The sequence below is a fragment of the Cherax quadricarinatus genome, chromosome 41, assembly GCF_038502225.1.
Source record: "Cherax quadricarinatus isolate ZL_2023a chromosome 41, ASM3850222v1, whole genome shotgun sequence".
Lineage (NCBI taxonomy): Eukaryota > Metazoa > Arthropoda > Malacostraca > Decapoda > Parastacidae > Cherax > Cherax quadricarinatus.
Genome location: NC_091332.1, coordinates 11,485,836 through 11,507,516, shown reverse-complemented (window position 1 = coordinate 11,507,516; position 21,681 = coordinate 11,485,836). Strand labels below are relative to the sequence as shown.

The window sequence follows — 21,681 nt, the reverse complement described above, 5'->3', positions numbered from 1 at the left end:
TAAAGGAATTATACATGCTCTCTGCCAATCCCTAGGTACCTTCCCTCTTTCATACATTTATTAAACAAAAATGCCAACCACTTCAACACTATATCTCCCCCTGCTTTTAACATTTCTGTCATGATCCCGTCAGTACCAGCCACTTTACCCCTTTTCATTCTACGTAATGCCTCACGCACCTCTCCCACACTCACATCCTGCTCTTCTTCACTCCTGAAAAATGTTATACCTCCATGACCAGTGCATGAAATTACTGCCTCCCTTTCTTCGACATTTAAAAGTTCCTCAAAATATTCCCCACCATCTACCCAATACCTCCAGCTCTGCATCTACTAACTCCCCTACTTTGTTTTTAACTGACATATCCATTTGTTCCCTAGGCTTTCTTAACTTGTTTGTCTCACTCCAAAATTTTTTCCATTAAAAATTTTTTCTATGCACATAAATGTGCATTCACATGCGCACACGCATGCACACACACATACATGCATGCACGCACAGTGTCTAACGCAACCTGTTCACGGAGTAAATTTTAAAGTACGTAAACATTTTCTATACATGCAAGATTTCATGTACGTCATGCTACTTCTACTTACACTTAGGTCACACTACACGTACTTTTTTTTTTTTTCAACAAGTCGGCCGACTCCCACCGAGGCAGGGTGACATACATGTACAAGCATATATATACATACCCCTCTGGGTTTTCTTCCATTTTCTTTCTAGTTCTTGTTCTTGTCTATTTCCTCTTATCTCCATTCAAAGTTTATTCTCTATAAAGATTACAATGTTGAATTTACAGAATTTGGTTGTTGTGTGGTTTACATGTAGTTAAATAATGATTACAGAGTGTACTACTAGAACGCCTAGCATGGCTAGGCATTTCGGGCAGACTTAGTTTAATTCTTTATTTTAAAATATTACAAATTATGAGGTAAGTTGGTATTATGGCTAAGTGACTAAATACTAGTTTGTGAGTTTAGCAATGTGAATGCTTTTGTTTTGGCACAGTACATAGTTTCAGTATTGGAGTATCATAGGATTCATTATTTTAAGATTGAGATTAATATTCCTGTTTATGGTCAAATGGGTGAGTGAGTAAGTGTGAACCACAAGGTGGTATTCTTGTAGTTAGTTGATGGGGTTTATCAGGGAGATAAGATGTTTTCTAATGGTAGTTTTGAAGGTGATGAATGTGTGCAGTTCTAGAGTTCTCAGGTAGGGTGTTCCAGATTTTAGGGCCTTTGACATACATTGAATTTTTGTAAAGGTTTAGATGGACATGGGGAATGTCGTAGAGATGTTTGTGTCTGGTGTTATGCCTGTGGGTTCTGTCACAACTATCAAGAAAGCATTTTAGGTCAAGGTTGATATTGGAGTTTAAGGTCCTGTAGATGTAGATTGCACAGTAGTAAGTGTGGATGTACTGAACAGGGAGTAAGTTTAGATCTATGAAGAGTGGGGGGGTGTGTTGCCAGGGATGGGATTTAGTGATTATTCTTACTGCAGCTTTTTGTTGGGTTATTATTGGCTTTAGGTGTGTTGCTGCAGTTGATCCCCAAGCACAAATAGCATAGGTGAGGTAAGGATAAATAAGTGAGTGGTATAGTGTGAGAAGGGCATTTTGCGGCACGTAGTATCGTATCTCGGAGAGGATCCCAACTGTTTTGGATACTTTTTTGGTTATGTGTTGGATATGGATGCTGAAATTCAGGTTGTTGTCAAGGTATAGGCCATGGGGAAGTGGAACAGAATTCTTCCTCTTTAAGTCATGCGTGTCGTAAGAGGCGACTAAAATGCTGGGAGCAAGGGGCTAGTAACCCCTTCTCCTGTATAAATTACTGAATTTAAAGAGAGAAACTTTCGTTTTTCTTTTTGGGCCACCCTGCCTTGGTGGGATACGGCCGGTTTGTTGAAAAAAAAAAAAATACATTCTACGTCTATGTTGCAAGGAAGAAACCGGAAATAGAATGCCATAGCACCATAAATTTGGGGCAAAACAAGCATCAGACTACGGAGCACTCCAAATCCTCTTCGAACATTCCAATGGACATTTCCTCTATATAGTATAGTTTTACCAACGCTCTTATATGGGTGTGAAGCGTGGGTGATGAGTGTTGCAGCGAGGAGAAGGCTGGAGGCAGTGGAGATGTCGTGTCTGGGGGCGGTGTGTGGTGTGAATGTAATGCAGAGAATTCGTAGTTTGGAAGTTAGGAGGAGGTGCGGGATTACCAAAACTGTTGTCCAGAGGGCTGAGGAAGGGTTGTTGAGGTGGTTCGGACATGTAGAGAGAATGGAGCGAAACAGAATGACTTCAAGAGTGTATCAGTCTGTAGTGGAAGGAAGGCGGGGTAGGGGTCGGCCTAGGAAGGGTTGGAGGGAGGGGGTAAAGGAGGTTTTGTGTGCGAGGGGCTTGGACTTCCAGCAGGCATGCGTGAGCGTGTTTGATAGGAGTGAATGGAGACAAATGGTTTTTAATACTTGACGTGCTGTTGGAGTGTGAGCAAAGTAACATTTATGAAGGGATTCAGGGAAACCGGCAGGCCGGACTTGAGTCCTGGAGATGGGAAGTACAGTGCCTGCACTCTGAAGGAGGGGTGTTAATGTTGCAGTTTAAAAACTGTAGTGTAAAGCACCCTTCTGGCAAGACAGTGATGGAGTGAATGATGGTGAAAGTTTTTCTTTTTCGGGCCACCCTGCCTTGGTGGGAATCGGCCGGTGTGATAATAAAAAAAAAAAAATAAAAATTTCCTCTACAGCCTACAGGCAAGGCCAAAGGTTTTTTAGGAGAAAGGCCAGTGTCACTCAGTGTAACTATCCACCCAAGCTTCAGATGGCTCATGGATGCATACCATACCTTAGTTGTGTGCTGTTCAATTGATCTGAGCTTTTTATCATACTATCTCATCTCTGGATACTATTCATGGCACACAATAGGAATACTAGTTGTGCTGGAGGTGTCAAGAAGAAAATTAACTGCAAAATTCTGATCATTCTAAGAATATTGAGGTATTAGAGGCATATAGAAGGTGGGAGGCAATGAAGGCTAATAACCCATAACCACACAGTGATGTATGTATTCACTCCATGCAAGTAAATGCAGCGGTAGTTACCTATATGCCACTGGATCAGCCGGGTGAAAGATGTTAAGGAGACGCTTACATAGTTTCTGAGGAATAATGTCTGGGACTGCATCCTGAGAAGGCTTAGTGCGGAGGGCCAGGAACACTGCCAGTGGGGAACCCAGACAGAAGAAATTTTCAATCTGCAAATTACAATAAATACCTATATACCTAAAGATCATCGTAATGGCATCGTCATCATAAAGACATTGTCACCATGAAGGCATTATCATAATGTCAAGTCAAACCTGGTAAAGTCTTATTTTCAATGCTAGTGTACAGTACATGCAAAACTGCATTATGAAAGTTATTATAGTTATGAGGATGCACTAAACCTATAGTACAGCACTAGGGAAATGGGAGACAAGCAAGTTTAATCCAGTGCCTCGGATTAACAGTCCTTCACAAGCTTTGTCATCACAAGCTTTCATCTAATTTTCCAGTGCAATTTCCAATTTTCCCTTTTCCCTTTTCTCTTGTAAATGAATTTGAACCCACCATATCATCTATTAAAAGATTTAACTACCTAGATGCATGCCAAGCAATCCATGTAGACTTCAGGTCACAGTCATTTTCACTTCAAAGCTAATGTCCTCAATTTATTTATCTATCTCTATTTCTCTCTCTCTCTCCTCCCTCCCAACAAAACCTCTCAAACAAATTATTACTTTGACATCTGAACTGTCATATCTACACACCTCTGACAAGACAGTGATAATGTGAATGATAAAGAATAGAGATTTTATTTTTTTGCAAAGGTTACAATGTGTAATTACAATTTTGATTTGTTAAGTACAAAGAAAGCCACTATCATGCCGGAGCATTTCAGGCAGACTAATCCTAGTACATAATAACTAAAATCTAGACAAGATAAGAGTGGTTAACTTTTTAATAAATCCTTATTTTATCTTAATACTAATGCGAGGTAGTCAAGGTGGGGGTTTATAAGAATAATTATCTTGAAGTTGCACATAATAAAAACAATATTTTAATTAATGGTGAAAGTGTTTCTTTTTCGGGTCACCCTGCCTTAGTGGCAGACAACCAGTGTGTTTAAAAAAATTAAGCAGAACTAAATTTTAATATTAACAAGAATGGAAATTAAAAAAAATTACTAAAGGTGAGACTCCACGTATACCTGTGATTTACACATGACACATTTTGAGTTCTGATATCCTTACAGCCCAGCCTAGGACCAGGCTTTTCTGTTGATTGCCTTTTCAACCAAGTCCACAGCCATCATAATCTGGATGATCTGGCATATGGCAGAGGCAAAGATTCAATTTTCTCAAGAGATACACTTATTCCAGCAATATTTCCAATATCTGCTGGAAACAAGTTCAACATTCTTGGCTTACAGAAGTCAACACGGTTCTCGTACTGTGCTCATGGCACCCCTGCATTTCAATAAATATTTTACACTTCCTCCCATCTCTCTCGTTATGTTTAACAAGATTATTTGGTAGGCTGGTAGCGGGGAGTAATGATAAATGTCTTAGGAGGCTTCTTACTTTATTGTTAAGTCGTGATGGGTACACAGGCTTGTGTTGTGCCCATGGCCCGGGCAGGGCCATCCCACGAGAGAGAGCTACTAGTAGGCCTTTTTGTGTCTTCCTGCTAGGCCGCTGTGTGAGTAAGAGTGAGGCAAGGGCAGGCAGGTTGGCATGCCCACCGAGAGGCCTGGCTACAGAGGGCAGCACCCTAGTGCCGCGAAATATGAACTAAGCTGGCAGACAGCATGGGCTGTCTGTGCAGACAGTACAGGCTGTCTACATACGCTCAGCCACCTACCACGCGTCGTCCCGACACGACAATACTGGTGGTAAAAGAAACTCTGTCTCTCTCTCGTAGGAACAGGGCACAGAACACAAAATAAAAACATATATATATACATATGGACATGGAAAAAAAACTTCCTACAGGGAGGGAAGAAAAAAACATGTGAGGTGTGCTAAACAAAGTGGTCATAGGCAGTGAGCGTCGAAGGGCATCACTGCACGCCTTCCTGCGTCTGGACGGATACTGCAACACAGGAGACATCGCTGCGGCTGAGCTGTGACGTAACAGGGTACGGTCTCCTCTGGAACGGTGAAGCAGTCATCGTAGGAGTCGCTGCAGGTTTTCACTCAACCTGGGGCAAGACATGCTGGTGCCCTCGAGTGAGGCGTCGACAAAACTCGGCATGACTTCTGGCAAGTGACTCAGGAGGACACTTCTCGACTGGTACTGTCGCTGGGCTGTCACTGCCGGCGAGCGTGGAGCGAGTTGTGGCAGAGACGACTGGGCAAAACATCTGGGAGTCATAACATCATACACCAGATTGCAGTGAGCGAGCTAGCAGTCAGTGACATCTTTGTGCAGGCTGCTCACTGAAGCTTGTGACACGAGGCTGACACAGCGCCTGCCGACAGGGCTTAACTGCGGCTTGACGAGTGTCATTCTCTCGGCAGTTGGAGTTACAGCAGAGGTTAGTCTAAGCGTCCCCAGACTTGTTTCTCTACATATAACTGCACTCTGAAGGTCTGGAGGTGAAGTGAAACAAATCTCGATGGGAATCATAGCAGGTATGATTCTGCAGAACATCTATGAGTGACGAGCATAAGAGCTTCCTGTACAAAGGGGCTCAAACGCTCAGAGCTGACTGATAACAACTGTCAAGCGCACTGGTCACATCGGGTGACTTAGCACAGTGGTGCTACTCAGGTCTGGCTCAGACCTCACTGGACACACTGAAACTACACACCCGCGGTACATGCTGTACAACATGTGAGAACACTGACTGAGAGAAATTAATTAACACACGACATATATCTTCTCTCAATCTTCTCGACAATACTGAATTAATTACTAGAAACACTCAATGTGACATCATGTGATGTCAGGCGTGATGTCGCGAGGTGACGTCAGCAGACATCTCGAGGTGACATCAGGCAGACATCGTGAGGTGACGTCAGCAGACATCGTGACGTCATGAAGTCAGGCAACATTGTCGGTGACGTCAATGTGATGCGGGCAGCAGACCACAGCATGTGGCCTGGGACATCTGGTAACTCACGTGGCTTGTAGAGCTACATGACATCGCCCACACCCAACGTGGTGTCGTGATCTACGTGGCATGCTGATCCACGTAGCTTCGAGTGACCTTGGGCACTCGGATACACAGCTCTGGCAATGAATTCACACAAAAAACAGCAGAGAACACAGCAGAGGGAGTGAGCAGTGGTGAGTGGTGTATGGTAGGCTGGTGAGGTGTGAGAGTACAGCAGGGCGAGGCAAGGAGCGGCCCCTCCCCTCCTCCCACAAACACGTGGAGAACTCACACTGGACGCAGAAATCGCCACAAAACTCACCTCTGGCTTGCTGAAACAGCTGTGCTGAGCTGAACAACAACAGCAGCAACATACAAGTGACGCTGAACACGTGACTTGGGAAACAGCGTGGGGTCACTGTGACGCCACTCACAATTCTCGAAGAAATTCGGCAAATTTCAGCTGGATCCTGCTTGTACCTGTGTCTGGATGCTGAAACGTGCAGACACGACATCAGGATAACTCGTTGAGAGACGGATGCTTCTTGTATGGGATGATGAAGTGAAGATGACTTCATACCTCTTCCTTCCTCTCTCTGGGCAAACAACTGCTGCGACCACCGCTACTACCAATGTTTAACAAGATTATTTGGTAGGCTGGTAGCGGGGAGTAATGATAAATGTCTTCGGAGGCTTCTTACTTTATTGTTAAGTCGTGGTGGGTACACAGGCTTGTGTGTTGTGCCCATGGCCCGGGCAGGGCCATCCCACGAGAGAGAGCTACTAGTAGGCCTTGTTGTGTCTTCCTGCTAGGCCACTGTGTGAGTGAGAGTGAGGCAAGGGCAGGCAGGCTGGCATGCCCACCGAGAGGCCTGGCTACAGAGGGCAGCACCCTAGTGCTGCGAAATATGAACTAAGCTGGCAGACAGCATGGGCTGTCTGTGCAGACAGTACAGGCTGTCTACAGTTACAGTACATTAAGGTACAATAATTACAATTGGGACCATGCTTTCAAATAACTTCAATGCATGTTATACCGCAAAAAAAAAAAATCACAAACAGGCATCTTAATTCAGAACAAGCCATATGGGGATGGAAATCCTTAGCTCATGATCTTTCTCACTCTCTGTGCATTGTCTCGGGAGTTATGCAATGTTGCAAGGCTAGCAACAGATATCAGGGAGAAAAAAATTTCTGAGGCAAGGGAGGAACCTCAGAAGTTTACAGAAAGCTAGTTACAGAACAATAAGGAATAGCTCTAGTCAGCTCAAGACATGTGATGGAGTGAATGATGATGCAAGTGTTTCTTTTTCGGGCCACCCTGCCTTGGTGGGAATCAGCCGATGTGTTAATAAAAAAAATAAAAATAATAATTGATCTAGTGGCATATGGAATCATTTTACCTAAGTAGTGAATGCACTCACACTCAGGCTTTATGTAACTTTATAATATTGTACAAATAAGATGTACAGTACTATGTGTCATCCTACCACAAGTCAGAGAATGTTCCAGAAAGTGTTGTCTACAAAGATCCCTACATACAGTGGACCCCCGCATAACGATCACCTCCGAATGCGACCAATTATGTAAGTGTATTTATGTAAGTGCGTTTGTACGTGTATGTGTGGGGGTCTGAAATGGACTAATCTACTTCACAATATTCCTTATGGGAACAAATTCGGTCAGTACTGGCACCTGAACACACTTCTGGAGTGAAAAAATATCGTTAACCGGGGGTCCACTGTATTTACCTACTTATCTACCTATCCTGCTCCAAGATCACTGCAATGTTTCATAACTCTAGGACCCCAAAGGCAATAAGTCACTCTACCTAACCTCCTTAGGCTATCCTAGGAAACTCGCACACGTTACTATATACACTCACCTTCCGACTTACGACCTACACGACATACGACCACTCTACTTACGACCATGCATCTGACAGCAGGGCTGCCAGATACACAGTCAGACACAGCAGTATAATGTGATCCTTTGTTGACAATGTTTTGCCCACATAAGTAGAGGTATTAGTAGTAGTTATACATATAGTGGAAAAGTCAGCTGGTACATGAGAAAGAAAGGTTACAAAAGCTGGCTTGGTTGGGCAAATGTACATGGATGAATTGGAGAAAGCATGTTTCAGTGTCCCTTCTCTATTGCATAAGAAAGGAGGAACACTGCAGCAGGCCTGTTGGCCCAAACTAGGCATGTCCTTTATGTAGTAGCAATTATGTGATGGCAGGGTTTACTGTTTTCAGGAGGATTCTCGCTAAGACTTCAGAGATGATTAAGCTTCCTTTGTTTTGTTTAATTGTGTTAGAAACAGCAATTAATGCTGAAGAAGTGTGTGAGATCATTTTTATTTGTAGGTTTCCAGTAAACTTGAAATCTTAGATTGTTATCTACTTTGTGAATGAGGACATCTAGAAAAGGTAGCTTGTCATTAGACTTCTTCAGCATTAATCGCAGTTTCTAACACAAAACAAAGGCAGCTTCGTCATCTCTGAAGTCTTAGTGAGAATCCTGAAAACAGTAAACTTTGCAATCACATAATTGCTACTACATAAAGACATGCCCAGTTTGGGCCAACAGGCCTGCTGCAGAGTTCCTCCTTTCTACATTTGCCCAACCTAATTTTTATGCTACCCAAGCCATAACTTTTGTAACCTTACTCATGTACCAGCTGACTTTTCCACCACATGTATAACTATTACTACTACCTCTACTTGTGGGGGCAAACAGGCCTGCTGCAGTGTTCCTCCTTTCTTATGTAATAGAGAAGGGACACTGAAACATGCCTTCTCAAATCCATCCATATACATTTGCCCAACCTATTTTTTATGCTACCCAAGCCATAGCTTTTGTAACCTTTCTTTCTCATGTACCAACTGACTTTCACCACATGTATAACTACTACTACTATTCCTACTGGCAATTTTCTAAGGTTCGACTTATGTCCATTTTGACTTACGACCGGTTGGTCGGAACCAAGCTCGGTCGTAAGTCGGATGGTACCTGTATGTTATCCTAGGAAACTTGCACATACGTTACTACGTATATTGCATAAACCTGCATAACTGCACAACAGACAGGTTGCATTGAATGTTTCTAAAGTACTAGCACAAGCTAACACTAGTCACCATCGCATCCAGCACTTCAATAAAGGATCTAAGCATGACAAAATGCAAGCACCATGAACCAGTCAATGCAGGGGTTTACACTATACCCTGTGGAGGCCGTGACAGGACTTATGTGGGTGAAACAGCAAGAAACCCCGAAACACGCCTCAATGAGCACATTGATGCATGTAGAAATGATAACTTAAACAATGCCTGCATACAACACCGAAATTCCGCCAGTCATCTCACGAAATTCAGAGACGCCTGATTAGTGATCAAAAACTAATTTCCGCAGACACAAGTGCCTTGAAGCAGCATTAATCACCGTTTCTAACACAAACAAAACAAAGGCAGCTTCATCATCTCTGAAATCTTAGTAAGAATCCTCCTGAAAACAGTAAACCCTGCCATCACAGTCTCTCTTGCTAATACTACACAAGAACATTACACAGGAGGAACACTGAAACAGACCTCAAATCCAACCTCCAAACAGAAATATTTGTCTAACCTATTTTTATGCTACCCAAGTAACCTTTTACTCGTGTGCAAGTTAATAGTTAGCTCTACCATATTGTATTACTACTACTACAACTAATATTACTACAACTACTACTACCACCACCACCACTAGTATTACACCTCACTAAGCCTATATACATCCTCTGTGTCTGTGTACTGTTTGTAACGTCTTGATAAATCTCCTGGAGAGCAAAACGTTGCCACAATAAAATGTCACATTTTTGCATTTGTGTCCTTTTACTTAACATAACTGCACAAGTATACAGGGTAATAGTCTGGAAATAAATGGTATTAAATACCGACACAATGGAAATATAAACACAAAAGCAGTATAATGTGATTCTTTATTGACAACGTTTCACCCACACAGTGGGCTTTATCAAGTCACAAACAGATCTACCTGGGTGAAAGGTATGCGAGTATTTATAGGGTGGAGTCAGGTGGAGAATGCTGCATGTGACAATCTTCTGAGTAGTGTGATAGAGTCTAGGACTTTGGGTAGCTTTAAAAAGAGATTGGGAAAGTATATGAGTAGACCTCCTGCAGTGTTCCTCCATTCTTATGTTCTTATATGGGATAGTGATGAAGTTTCTTGGCAAGGAGATCAGCTATGTTATAGAAGCTATTGTTTTGGTTGAAGCTGTTAGATATACAGATAAGTGATGATTCCAGGATTCTTTGGTATTGAGTGTTGTCTTCTCTGGCTATAAGTCACTCTGTCTGACTTTTTTGGGTTATCCTAGGTCTCTACACATATGCTGCTATGTATGATAATTCTATGTAACTATTTGTGTATACCTGAATAAATTTACTTACTTACGTCTTGCGTTTCTGTAGTTGATTAAATGGGTGTGAATTTCGGTGTTGAACACAGGCATTCCTTAAATTGTCAGATCTGCCTTTGTACTGGTGTTGTGAAATACGTGTTCGGAGGTCTCTGGATGTTTTGCCCATGTGTAATTTGCTGCAGTCATTAAGGAATGCCTGTGTTCAACACCGGAATTCATACAACCATTTAATCAAGAATTTTCCCCCCACCTACTTTCTGTTGCTGATCTTGTAACACTGCATAACTCCTGACAACACAGTGTGTGTGTGTGAAAGATCTTGAGCTAAAGATTTTTATCCCCATGTGGCTTGTTCTGAATGGTATACTTATATTATTAGATATCTCTCTTGTCTTCACTCCTGAGAATAGATTCCAAGTACCTTGAAGCATTCCCAGTACGTTAAAACTTTACTGCCACTGTAGTATGTTCTTTTCATCGTTAAGTTCCAAGGTGAAGTTCCTTTGGAAAACAGTACGTACTATTTTACCAAGTTTTCACGCCATTTTGCTCTTTTTTTTCAGTTTTGTAAACAAACATTGAGTGTGCATCATGATAATACACACTCAATATTTGCTACACACTTGGTGCAACTTTCTGCACAAAGCAAAGACCTCTACACGTTATAAAAGTAATTTTGAGTTTGAAAAATGAAATAAACAGCACAGTCAGATTTTGGAAGATTTTGCCATATGGAAGTGAAGCACTAATATCGAGAAGGTTGTAAATATTAATACATTCCTTTTTGACAACATAATTTTTTTTTTTTTTAACAAGTTGACCGTCTCCCACCGAAGCAGGGTTACCCAAAAAGAAAGAAAATCCCCAAAAAGAAAATACTTTCATCATCATTCAACACTTTCACCTCACTCACACATAATCTCTGTTTTTGCAGAGGTGCTCAGAACACAACAGTTTAGAAGCATATACGTATGAAGTTACACAACATATCCTTCCAAACTGCCAATATCCCAAACCTCTCCTTTAAAGTGCAGGCATTGTACTTCTCATTTCCAGGACTCAAGTCCGGTTATATAAAAATAACCAGTTTCCCTGAATCCCTTCACTAAATATTACCCTGCTCACACTCCAACAGCACGTCGGGTCCCAAATACCATTCGTCTCCATTCACTCCTAACACGCTCACGCACGCTTGCTGGAAGTCCAAGCCCCTCACCCACAAAACCTCCTTTACCCCCTCCCTCCAACCTTTTCAAAGATGACCCCTATCCCACCTTCCTTCCCCTACAGATTTATACGCTCCCCATGTCATTCTACTTTGATCCATTCTCTCTAAATGACCAAACCACCTCAACAACACCTCTTTAGCCCTCTGACTAATACTTTTATTAACTCCACACCTTCTCCTAATTTCCACACTCTGAATTTTCTGCATAATATTCACACCACACATTGCCCTTAGACAGGACATCCCCACTGCCTCCAACCGCCTCCTCGCTGCAGCATTTACAATCCAAGCCTCACACCCATATAAGTGTTGGTACTACTATACTTTCATACATTCCCTTCTTTGCCTCCATAGATAACGTTTTTTGTCTCCACATATACCTCAACGCACCACTCACCTTTTTTCTTTCATCAATTCTATAATTAACCTCATCCTTCATAAATTCATCCGCTGACACGTCAACTACCAAATATCTGAAAACATTTTCTTCCATACTCCTCTTCCCCAATTTGATATCCAATTTGTGTTTATCTAAATCATTTGATACTCTCATCACCTTACTCTTTTCTATATTCACTTTCAACTTCCTACCTTTACACACACTCCCAAACTCGTCCACTAACCTTTGCAACTTTTCTTTAGAATCTCCCATAACCAAAGTATCATCAGCAAAAAGTAACTGTCAATTCCCATTTTGTATTTGATTCCCCACAATTTAATCCCACCCCTCCCCCGAACACCCTAGCATTTACTTCCTTTACAACCCCATCTATAAATATATTAAACAACCATGGTGACATTACACATCCCTGTCTAAGACCTACTTTTACCGGAAAATAGTCTCCCTCTCTTCTACACACCCTAACCTAAGCCTCACTATCCTCAATGTAACACCTGATCTACACATCCCCTACCCACTCTAAAACCTCCTTGCTTATCCGCAATCCTACATTCTGCCTTACCTGTAATTCTTTCAATAATAACCCTACCGTACACTTTTCCTGCTATACTCAGTAAACTTCTTTCTTTCTTTCAACACACCGGCCGTATCCCACCGAGGAGGGGTGGCCCAAAAGGAAAAACGAAAGTTTCTCCTTTTACATTTAGTAATATATACAGGAGAAGAGGTTACTAGCCTGTTGCTCCCAGCATTTCAGTCGCCTCTTACAACACGCATGGCTTACGGAGGAAGAATTCTGTTCCACTTCCCCATGGATAACTCAGTAAACTCATTCCTCTATCATTTTTACAATCTATTTTGTCCCCCTTTCCTTTATATAAAGGAACTACACATGTTCTCCGCCAATCCCTAGGTACCTTCCCTTCTTTCATACATTTATTAAACAAAAATACCAACCACTCCAATACTATATCCCCCCCTGCTTTTAGCATTTCTGTCATGACCATGTCAGTTCCAGCTGCTTTACCCCCTTTCATTCTACGTAATTCCTCACGTACCTCCCGCACACTCAAATCCTGCTCTTCTTCACTCCTAAAAGATGGTATACCTCGCTGACCAGTGCATGAAATTACCGCCTCCCTTTCTTCATCGACATTTAAAAATTCCTCAAAATATTCTCACCATCTACCCAGTACCTCCATCTCCCCATCTACTAACTCCCCTACTCTGTTTTTAACTGACAAATCCATTCGTTCCCTATGCTTTCTTAACTTGTTTAACTCACTCTAAAATTTTTTCTTATTTTCATTAAAATTTCTTGACAGTGTCTCTCCCACTCAGTCATTTGCTCTCCTTTTGCACTCTCTCACCACTCTTCGACTTTCTTTTACTCTCCATATACTCTACTCTTCTTATAACACTTCTGCTTTGTAAAAACCTCTCATAAGCTACCTCTCTCTCTTTTATCACACCCTTTACTTCATCATTCCACTAATCACTCCTCTTCCCTCCTGTACCCACCCTCCTATAACCACAAACTTCTGCCCCACATTCTAATACTGCATTTTTAAAACTATTCCAACCCTCTTCAACCCCCCTCTCCCCATCACTCATACTTGCACCAGCCCACCTTTCTGCCAATAGTTGCTTATATCTCACCCGAACTTCCTCCTCCCTTAGTTTATACACTTTCACCTCCCTCTTACTTGCTGCCATTTTCCTCTTGTCTCATCTACCTCTTACTCTAACTGTAGCTACAACTAAATAATGATCCAATATATCAGTTGCCCCTTTATAAACGTGTACATCCTGGAGCCTACCTATCAACCTTTTATCCACCAATATATAACCTAACAAACTACTTTCATTATGTGCTATATCATACCTTGTATATTTATTTATCCTCTTTTTCATAAAATATGTATTACTTATTACCAAACCTCTTTCTACACATAGCTCAATTAAAGGCTCCCCATTTTCATTTACCCTTGGCACCTCAAATTTACCTACTACTCCCTCCACAACATTTTTACCCACTTTAGCATTGAAATCCCCCAACCTCAAGTACTCTCACATTTGGTTCAAAACTCCCCATGCACTCAACATTTCCCAAAATCTCTCTCTCTTCTCCAGGTGCATATATGCTTACTATAACCCACTTTTCACATCCAACCTTTATTTTACTCCACATAATCCTTGAATTAATACATTTATAGTCCCTCTTTTCCTGCCATAGCTTATCCTTCAACATTATTGCTACTCCTTCTTTAGCTCTATTTGAAACCCCTGACCTAATCCCATTTATTCCTCTCCACTTAAACTCTCCCACCCCCTTCAGCTTTGTTTCACTTAAAGCCAGGACATCCAGCGTTTTCTCATTCATAACTTCCACAATCATCTCTTTCTTATCATTCACACAACATCTACGCACATTCAGACATTTCACTTTGACAACTTTCTTTTTATTCTTTTTAGTAATTTTTACAGGAAAAGGGGTTACTAGCCCACTGTTCCCGGCATTTTAGTCGACTTTTACAGCATGCATGGCTTACGGAGGAAAGATTCTTATTCCACTTCCCCATGAATATAAAAGGAAAAGTAATAAGAACAAGAATTATCAAGATAAAATCAAAGAAAACTCAGATGAGTATGCATAAATAAATATGTACATGTATGTGTATTGTGACCTAAGTGTAAGTAGAAGTAGCAAGACGTACCTGTAATCTTGCATATTTATGAGACAGGCAAAAGACACCAGCAATCCTACCATCATGTAAAACAATTACTGTACAGGCTTTTGTTTTACACTCACTTGGCAGGACGGTAGTACCTCCCTGGGCGGTTGCTGTCTACCAACCTACTACCTTAATTATATAGTAACAAAATGAAATAAAAAGAGATAAATAGTAAAATTCCAATTTAAGTTAGAATTTCCTGCTGCCGCAATTGGAATGGGATATATGACCACGAGATAAAAAATTTACACAACATGCATAAGATAATCATCCATTTGAAAAGACAATTCTCCTCACCTTGAAGTTTAAGGAAGGCTGACAACTTTTAGATTCATGTTGCTTGAGAAGCTCTTGTAAGCTTTTTTTAAGCATTATTTGTGAAACATTCTGCAGCTCACTACTTTTATTCATATTTTCAATCTGAAGAGATAATTATTATTATAATCAGGGGAAAGCATGAAAGCCAAAGGGGTTATACAGCACATGGGAAATGGGAGGTAATCAAGTTTGATCCAAGAAAGAGGACAGTTAAATATTCCATAGTCAAGAGCCCCCCCCCCCTCACTGGCATCAAGGCACCTCCTTTCAGAGTTCTGAGGAGAAAAACAATCAGAATAAAAATACTATACAGGATGATTAAAACTGAGCATACCACAGGAAGGAGCATACATGTACCAAGTCTGGACCAAGTGCTAAAATGCAGTACAGTATTTATAATAGAATTATGCAAAGTGATAAGAGCATATTATAAACAAGACAGTTAAAAAAGGAGCTGCAGGTACAGGATGTTGCAAGTCATAATACTGTGATAATACTGAAGAAAGAATAAATTGGAATGTATGCAATGAGCTTTGCATTCCTAGAGTTAAGAGGCTCAACTTAATACCACCACCAAATAGGGAATGTTAGCAACACACATTGAAAAATTCACTGTTAGTGTAATAACTACACCAATCTATGTACTGTACATGCAAATACTAGGTAATTATAGAAGTACATCCGACAGAGATATTTTTTTTTGCCATAACCTATATCGAATATAATATTGTAATCAATTAAGCACTAAATCCATAAGGGTCATACAGTGCTACATAGTATATAAAAATTGTATTTTTGTTCCAAAAAACGCATTTTTTGTATTAAGGGCCCTGGGTGTCCTCCTGGAGTGTTGTACTTCCTTCACACCAATGCTGGTTTCTCAGGCCCCCAAAGAGGTAATAACCTCCTTCATTTGATCATTAGGTATTGCTTCCTTGTTACAGTCAAGTAATTTGAGGCTTCTATAATGCTCCAAACCCAGCTGTCAGCCAAAATAAAAGGGTTCAAAATAGCAACTTGATAAAGCTGAATCCTGAGGGAAACATTGTCAAATACAAAGGCCCTGGGGGGGGGGGGCTCACCTGGAATCATACCACCTGTATCCAAGATAGAGGCAGCTGTTGACTGGCAGTGGATTCCATATGGGCATATCCCAGAGATGGGAACCAGCAAATATACAGAAATAGTAGATAAAAGCATCTCTGTACTCTGCCCTGAGTAAAGCCCACACCAGAAAGCAGTAAGTCAAGCACAGTAATAGCATCTTGCAAGGCCTGAAAATTCTGTTCAGCCATAAAATATAGTTAGTCAGCTTAAGCTGGGCCAGAATCACACACTCAAAAAATGAAGCTATCATTCCCAACTAACAGTCCAACAAATGAATGAAGGTGCTGTGAAACTAACCCATTCTCAGTGAAGAAAATTAATAGTATGTCTTGTCTCATAAAAGGATTTGTAGTATAGATGGTGACCTTCATATTCCCAGCAAACAAAAGATATACAATCCAATAAATAACAAAAAAAGGTACAATACCGTGACTGGAACGAAACACAAATAACCCGCACATAGAAGAGAGGAGCTTACGACGACGTTTCGGTCCGACTTGGACCATTAACAAAATGGTCCAAGTCGGCCCGAAACGTCATCATAAGCTCCTCTCTTCTATGCGCGGGTTGTGTTTTATATATAATCCAATCTAGAACTGATTCAAGTCCCATCTTATCCCATAAACAGTGCAAATGAGCTATGGGAGAGTGTGTGGTTGGATGGTTAGCAGTGAGTGAAACCTGCCACTCAAATGTCAAGTACAGCACATGGCTATCATGCATAAAGTGTAGAGGTGGATGGCCAAGACAGATGAGTGGGAAAAGTACCAGGTGTATATCTAGCCCCTTTTCCTAGCAGACATCTCTGCCTGCTTTTGAAGAGGGTATTTAAGAGGATGAAGAAAAAAAAGGATGACTAGGAGGGAATATGAATCTGGGGTGAAAGGAAGGAGGGTTGGGATCATCTCACATAAAAATTGAAGAACAGGGTAAAAGAGGTTTCAACTGCTAGGGATTTGAACATCCAAAAGGGTTGTATGAGCATGTTAAGAGTGGAGGCAAGTGGTTTTTATGATTTGACATGCTGTTAGAGTGTAAACTAAGCAGCATTTAACAAGAGATTCAGGAAAACCAGTTAACCAAATTAGAATCCTGAAGGTAGGAAATACTGTGCCTGCACTCTGAAGGTGTGAGGATGCTGTGGTTTGGAGTGTCCATCTGAAATGTGATGTTGGAGCCCTTCTGGTAAGACAGTGATTGCACGAGTGAAGGTGAAAGTGCTTTCTTTGTTGGGTCACCCTACTTCAGGAGACTGCCAAAGTGTTAAAAATAAAAATTTAAGTGCCAGGCACCAAAATATTAGCAACACTTCAATAGTGCAAGTCCCATAAAAATCTGCTGCAGGTTCAGCTAACCATATTGAACAAGATAATCTACTGGAACATGGATTATGTGCCAAGCAGAATGCATGTAGATCAGAGTCCTCCAAAAGTGGAACAAGCTGAATGTACACAAACAATGCGAATTCTCTAATTCACATGAGGCTTTTATCAAACATACAGGCAGTCTAATTGTGCTTGGAGCCCATGCTGGGGGTCAGCAAAGGAAGCCCACGTGTATGTGACAGTGTAAAAAAAGATAATTAACCGAGTGGAAAAGTGATCCAAGATCTATAGAGGTTAGGCAGATAAGATCGCTATTCTTATTAGTGGCCTATGAAACTTGAACACAGTTATTGTACATTAAAATAAGATTAGCTTTATCAGAAATGTAAACAAATACAGTGGACCCCCGCCTTACGATCAGCTCCCAACTCGACCAATTATGTAAGTGTATTTTTGTAAGTGCTTTTGTACATGTATTTTTGGGGGTCTGAAACGGACTAATCTAATTCACATATTCCTTATGGGAACAAATTCGGTCGGTAACGACACCTGAACAGACCTCTGGAATGAAATAATATTGTAAGGCGGGGGTCCACTGTATTTACAGTCTTAAGGACACAAATTGAGGGGTCACTAGAATTATACTGCAGTTAATCTGAGGGATAAAGAGAAATTACCAGACACTAACCAAAGACTGCACAAGCTGCCGATCAAACTCCTGAGCAGGATTCCAACCAGTTACTATGTCGTATGTGATGACACAGCCCAATGAGTGAGCAACCATTGACACTTTGCCTCCATTAGCCTCAAAATAAGGATTTCGCTGAGTAAACATTGTATATAAACGGTTCATCTCTCCTGTCAACCCAGTAATGATCTGCAAAATACAGCAAAGCAGTTTTAGTTAAAACTTTATCTCAACCTACCTTTAATGCTAGTTACTATAAATTCAATTCAATTCAAGTTTATTCTCTATAAAGGTTACAATGTGGGATTTACAGGTTTTGGGTATTGTGTGGTTTACATGTTATAAAATACTAATTACAGAGGGGGCCACTAGGACACCTAGCATGGCTAGGCATTTCGAGCAGACTTAGATTAATTCTTAACATTAAATCCTTACAGATTATGGTATTAAGGCTAAGTGGCTACATCATAATTTGTGAGTTTAGCAATGTGAATGCTTTTGTTTTGGCACAATACAAAGTGTCTATATTGGAGTATCATAGGCAAACTTATGACTAGTTAGGATTCATTATTTTAAGATTAAGATTAGTATTTCTGGGTTTATAGTCAGTGGGTGATTGAGTGTGAATGTGAACCACCAGGTGGTTATCATGTAGTTAGTTGTCGGGGTGGATCAGGGAGATAAGATGTTTTCTAACTGTAGTTTTGAAAGTGATGAATGTGTCTGCAGTTTTAGAGTTTTCAGGTAGGGTGTTCCAGAGTTTAGGTCCTTTGAAATACATTGAATTTTTGTAAAGGTTTAGGTAGTAGGTTGGTAGACAGCAACCACCCAGGGAAGTACTACCGTCCTGCCAGATGACTGTGAAACAAAAACCTGTAACTGTTTTGCATGATGGTAGGATTGCTGGTTTCTTTTTCTGTCTCATAAACACGCTAGATAACAGGGATATCTTGCTACTCCTACTTACACTTTGGTCACACTTCACAGACACGCACATGCATATATATATATACATACATCTAGGTTTTTCTCCCTTTTCTAAATAGCTCTTGTTCTTTTTTATTTCTTCTATTGTCCATGGGAAAGTGGAAAAGAATCTTTCCTCCGTAAGCCATGCGTGTCGTATGAGGCGACTAAAATGCCGGGAGCAATGGGCTAGTAACCCCTTCTCCTGTATACATTTACTAAAAAAGAGAAGAAGAAAAACTTTATAAAACTGGGATGCTTAAATGTGCATGGATGTAGTGCGGATGACAAGAAACAGATGATTGCTGATGTTATGAATGAAAAGAAGTTGGATGTCCTGGCTCTAAGCGAAACAAAGCTGAAGGGGGTAGGAGAGTTTCAGTGGGGGGAAATAAATGGGATTAAATCTGGAGTATCTGAGAGAGTTAGAGCAAAGGAAGGGGTAGCAGTAATGTTAAATGATCAGTTATGGAAGGAGAGAAGAGAATATGAATGTGTAAATTCAAGAATTATGTGGATTAAAGTAAAGGTTGGATGCGAGAAGTGGGTCATAATAAGCGTGTATGCACCTGGAGAAGAGAGGAATGCAGAGGAGAGAGAGAGATTTTGGGAGATGTTAAGTGAATGTATAGGAGCCTTTGAACCAAGTGAGAGAGTAATTGTGGTAGGGGACCTAAATGCTAAAGTAGGAGAAACTTTTAGAGAGGGTGTGGTAGGTAAGTTTGGGGTGCCAGGTGTAAATGATAGTGGGAGCCCTTTGATTGAACTTTGTATAGAAAGGGGTTTAGTTATAGGTAATACATATTTTAAGAAAAAGAGGATAAATAAGTATACACGATATGATGTAGGGCGAAATGACAGTAGTTTGTTGGATTATGTATTGGTAGATAAAAGACTGTTGAGTAGACTTCAGGATGTACATGTTCATAGAGGGGCCACAGATATATCAGATCACTTTCTAGTTGTAGCTACACTGAGAGTAAAAGGTAGATGGGATACAAGGAGAATAGAAGCATCAGGGAAGAGAGAGGTGAAGGTTTATAAACTAAAAGAGGAGGCAGTTAGGGAAAGATATAAACAGCTATTGGAGGATAGATGGGCTAATGAGAGCATAGGCAATGGGGTCGAAGAGGTATGGGGTAGGTTTAAAAATGTAGTGTTAGAGTGTTCAGCAGAAGTTTGTGGTTACAGGAAAGTGGGTGCAGGAGGGAAGAGGAGCGATTGGTGGAATGATGATGTAAAGAGAGTAGTAAGGGAGAAAAAGTTAGCATATGAGAAGTTTTTACAAAGTAGAAGTGATGCAAGGAGGGAAGAGTATATGGAGAAAAAGAGAGAGGTTAAGAGAGTGGTGAAGCAATGTAAAAAGAGAGCAAATGAGAGAGTGGGTGAGATGTTATCAACAAATTTTGTTGAAAATAAGAAAAAGTTTTGGAGTGAGATTAACAAGTTAAGAAAGCCTAGAGAACAAATGGATTTGTCAGTTAAAAATAGGAGAGGAGAGTTATTAAATGGAGAGTTAGAGGTATTGGGAAGATGGAGGGAATATTTTGAGGAATTGTTAAATGTTGATGAAGATAGGGAAGCTGTGATTTCGTGTATAGGGCAAGGAGGAATAACATCTTGTAGGAGTGAGGAAGAGCCAGTTGTGAGTGTGGGGGAAGTTCGTGAGGCAGTAGGTAAAATGAAAGGGGGTAAGGCAGCCGGGATTGATGGGATAAAGATAGAAATGTTAAAAGCAGGTGGGGATATAGTTTTGGAGTGGTTGGTGCAATTATTTAATAAATGTATGGAAGAGGGTAAGGTACCTAGGGATTGGCAGAGAGCATGCATAGTTCCTTTGTATAAAGGCAAAGGGGATAAAAGAGAGTGCAAAAATTATAGGGGGATAAGTCTGTTGAGTGTACCTGGTAAAGTGTATGGTAGAGTTATAATTGAAAGAATTAAGAGTAAGACGGAGAATAGGATAGCAGATGAACAAGGAGGCTTTAGGAAAGGTAGGGGGTGTGTGGACCAGGTGTTTACAGTGAAACATATAAGTGAACAGTATTTAGATAAGGCTAAAGAGGTCTTTGTGGCATTTATGGATTTGGAAAAGGCGTATGACAGGGTGGATAGGGGGGCAATGTGGCAGATGTTGCAAGTGTATGGTGTAGGAGGTAGGTTACTGAAAGCAGTGAAGAGTTTTTACGAGGATAGTGAGGCTCAAGTTAGAGTATGTAGGAAAGAGGGAAATTTTTTCCCAGTAAAAGTAGGCCTTAGACAAGGATGTGTGATGTCACCGTGGTTGTTTAATATATTTATAGATGGGGTTGTAAGAGAAGTAAATGCGAGGGTCTTG

General features: G+C 40.9%; 1 protein-coding gene across 4 annotated transcripts in view; it reads right to left on the bottom strand.

The window, feature by feature from the left end:
- The window catches only part of LOC128695826 (phospholipase DDHD1-like), a 67,246-nt gene that overhangs the window by 33,125 nt on the left and 12,440 nt on the right, over positions 1 to 21,681 (bottom strand). For 3 of the 4 annotated variants that reach the window (XR_011393044.1, XR_011393045.1, XM_053786709.2), the window contains exons 6-8: positions 18,378 to 18,566; positions 15,237 to 15,359; positions 3,114 to 3,265 (exon numbers count right to left, since the gene is read on the bottom strand). Coding sequence is in view for 2 of the 4 variants with exons in the window: in XM_053786709.2 (XP_053642684.2) it covers positions 3,114 to 3,265; positions 15,237 to 15,359; positions 18,378 to 18,566 (464 nt within the window). In the remaining 2 variants the exon portion in view is untranslated. The remainder of the gene's footprint in view (positions 1 to 3,113; positions 3,266 to 15,236; positions 15,360 to 18,377; positions 18,567 to 21,681) is intronic. The other variant, XM_070093014.1, reaches the window with a different exon arrangement.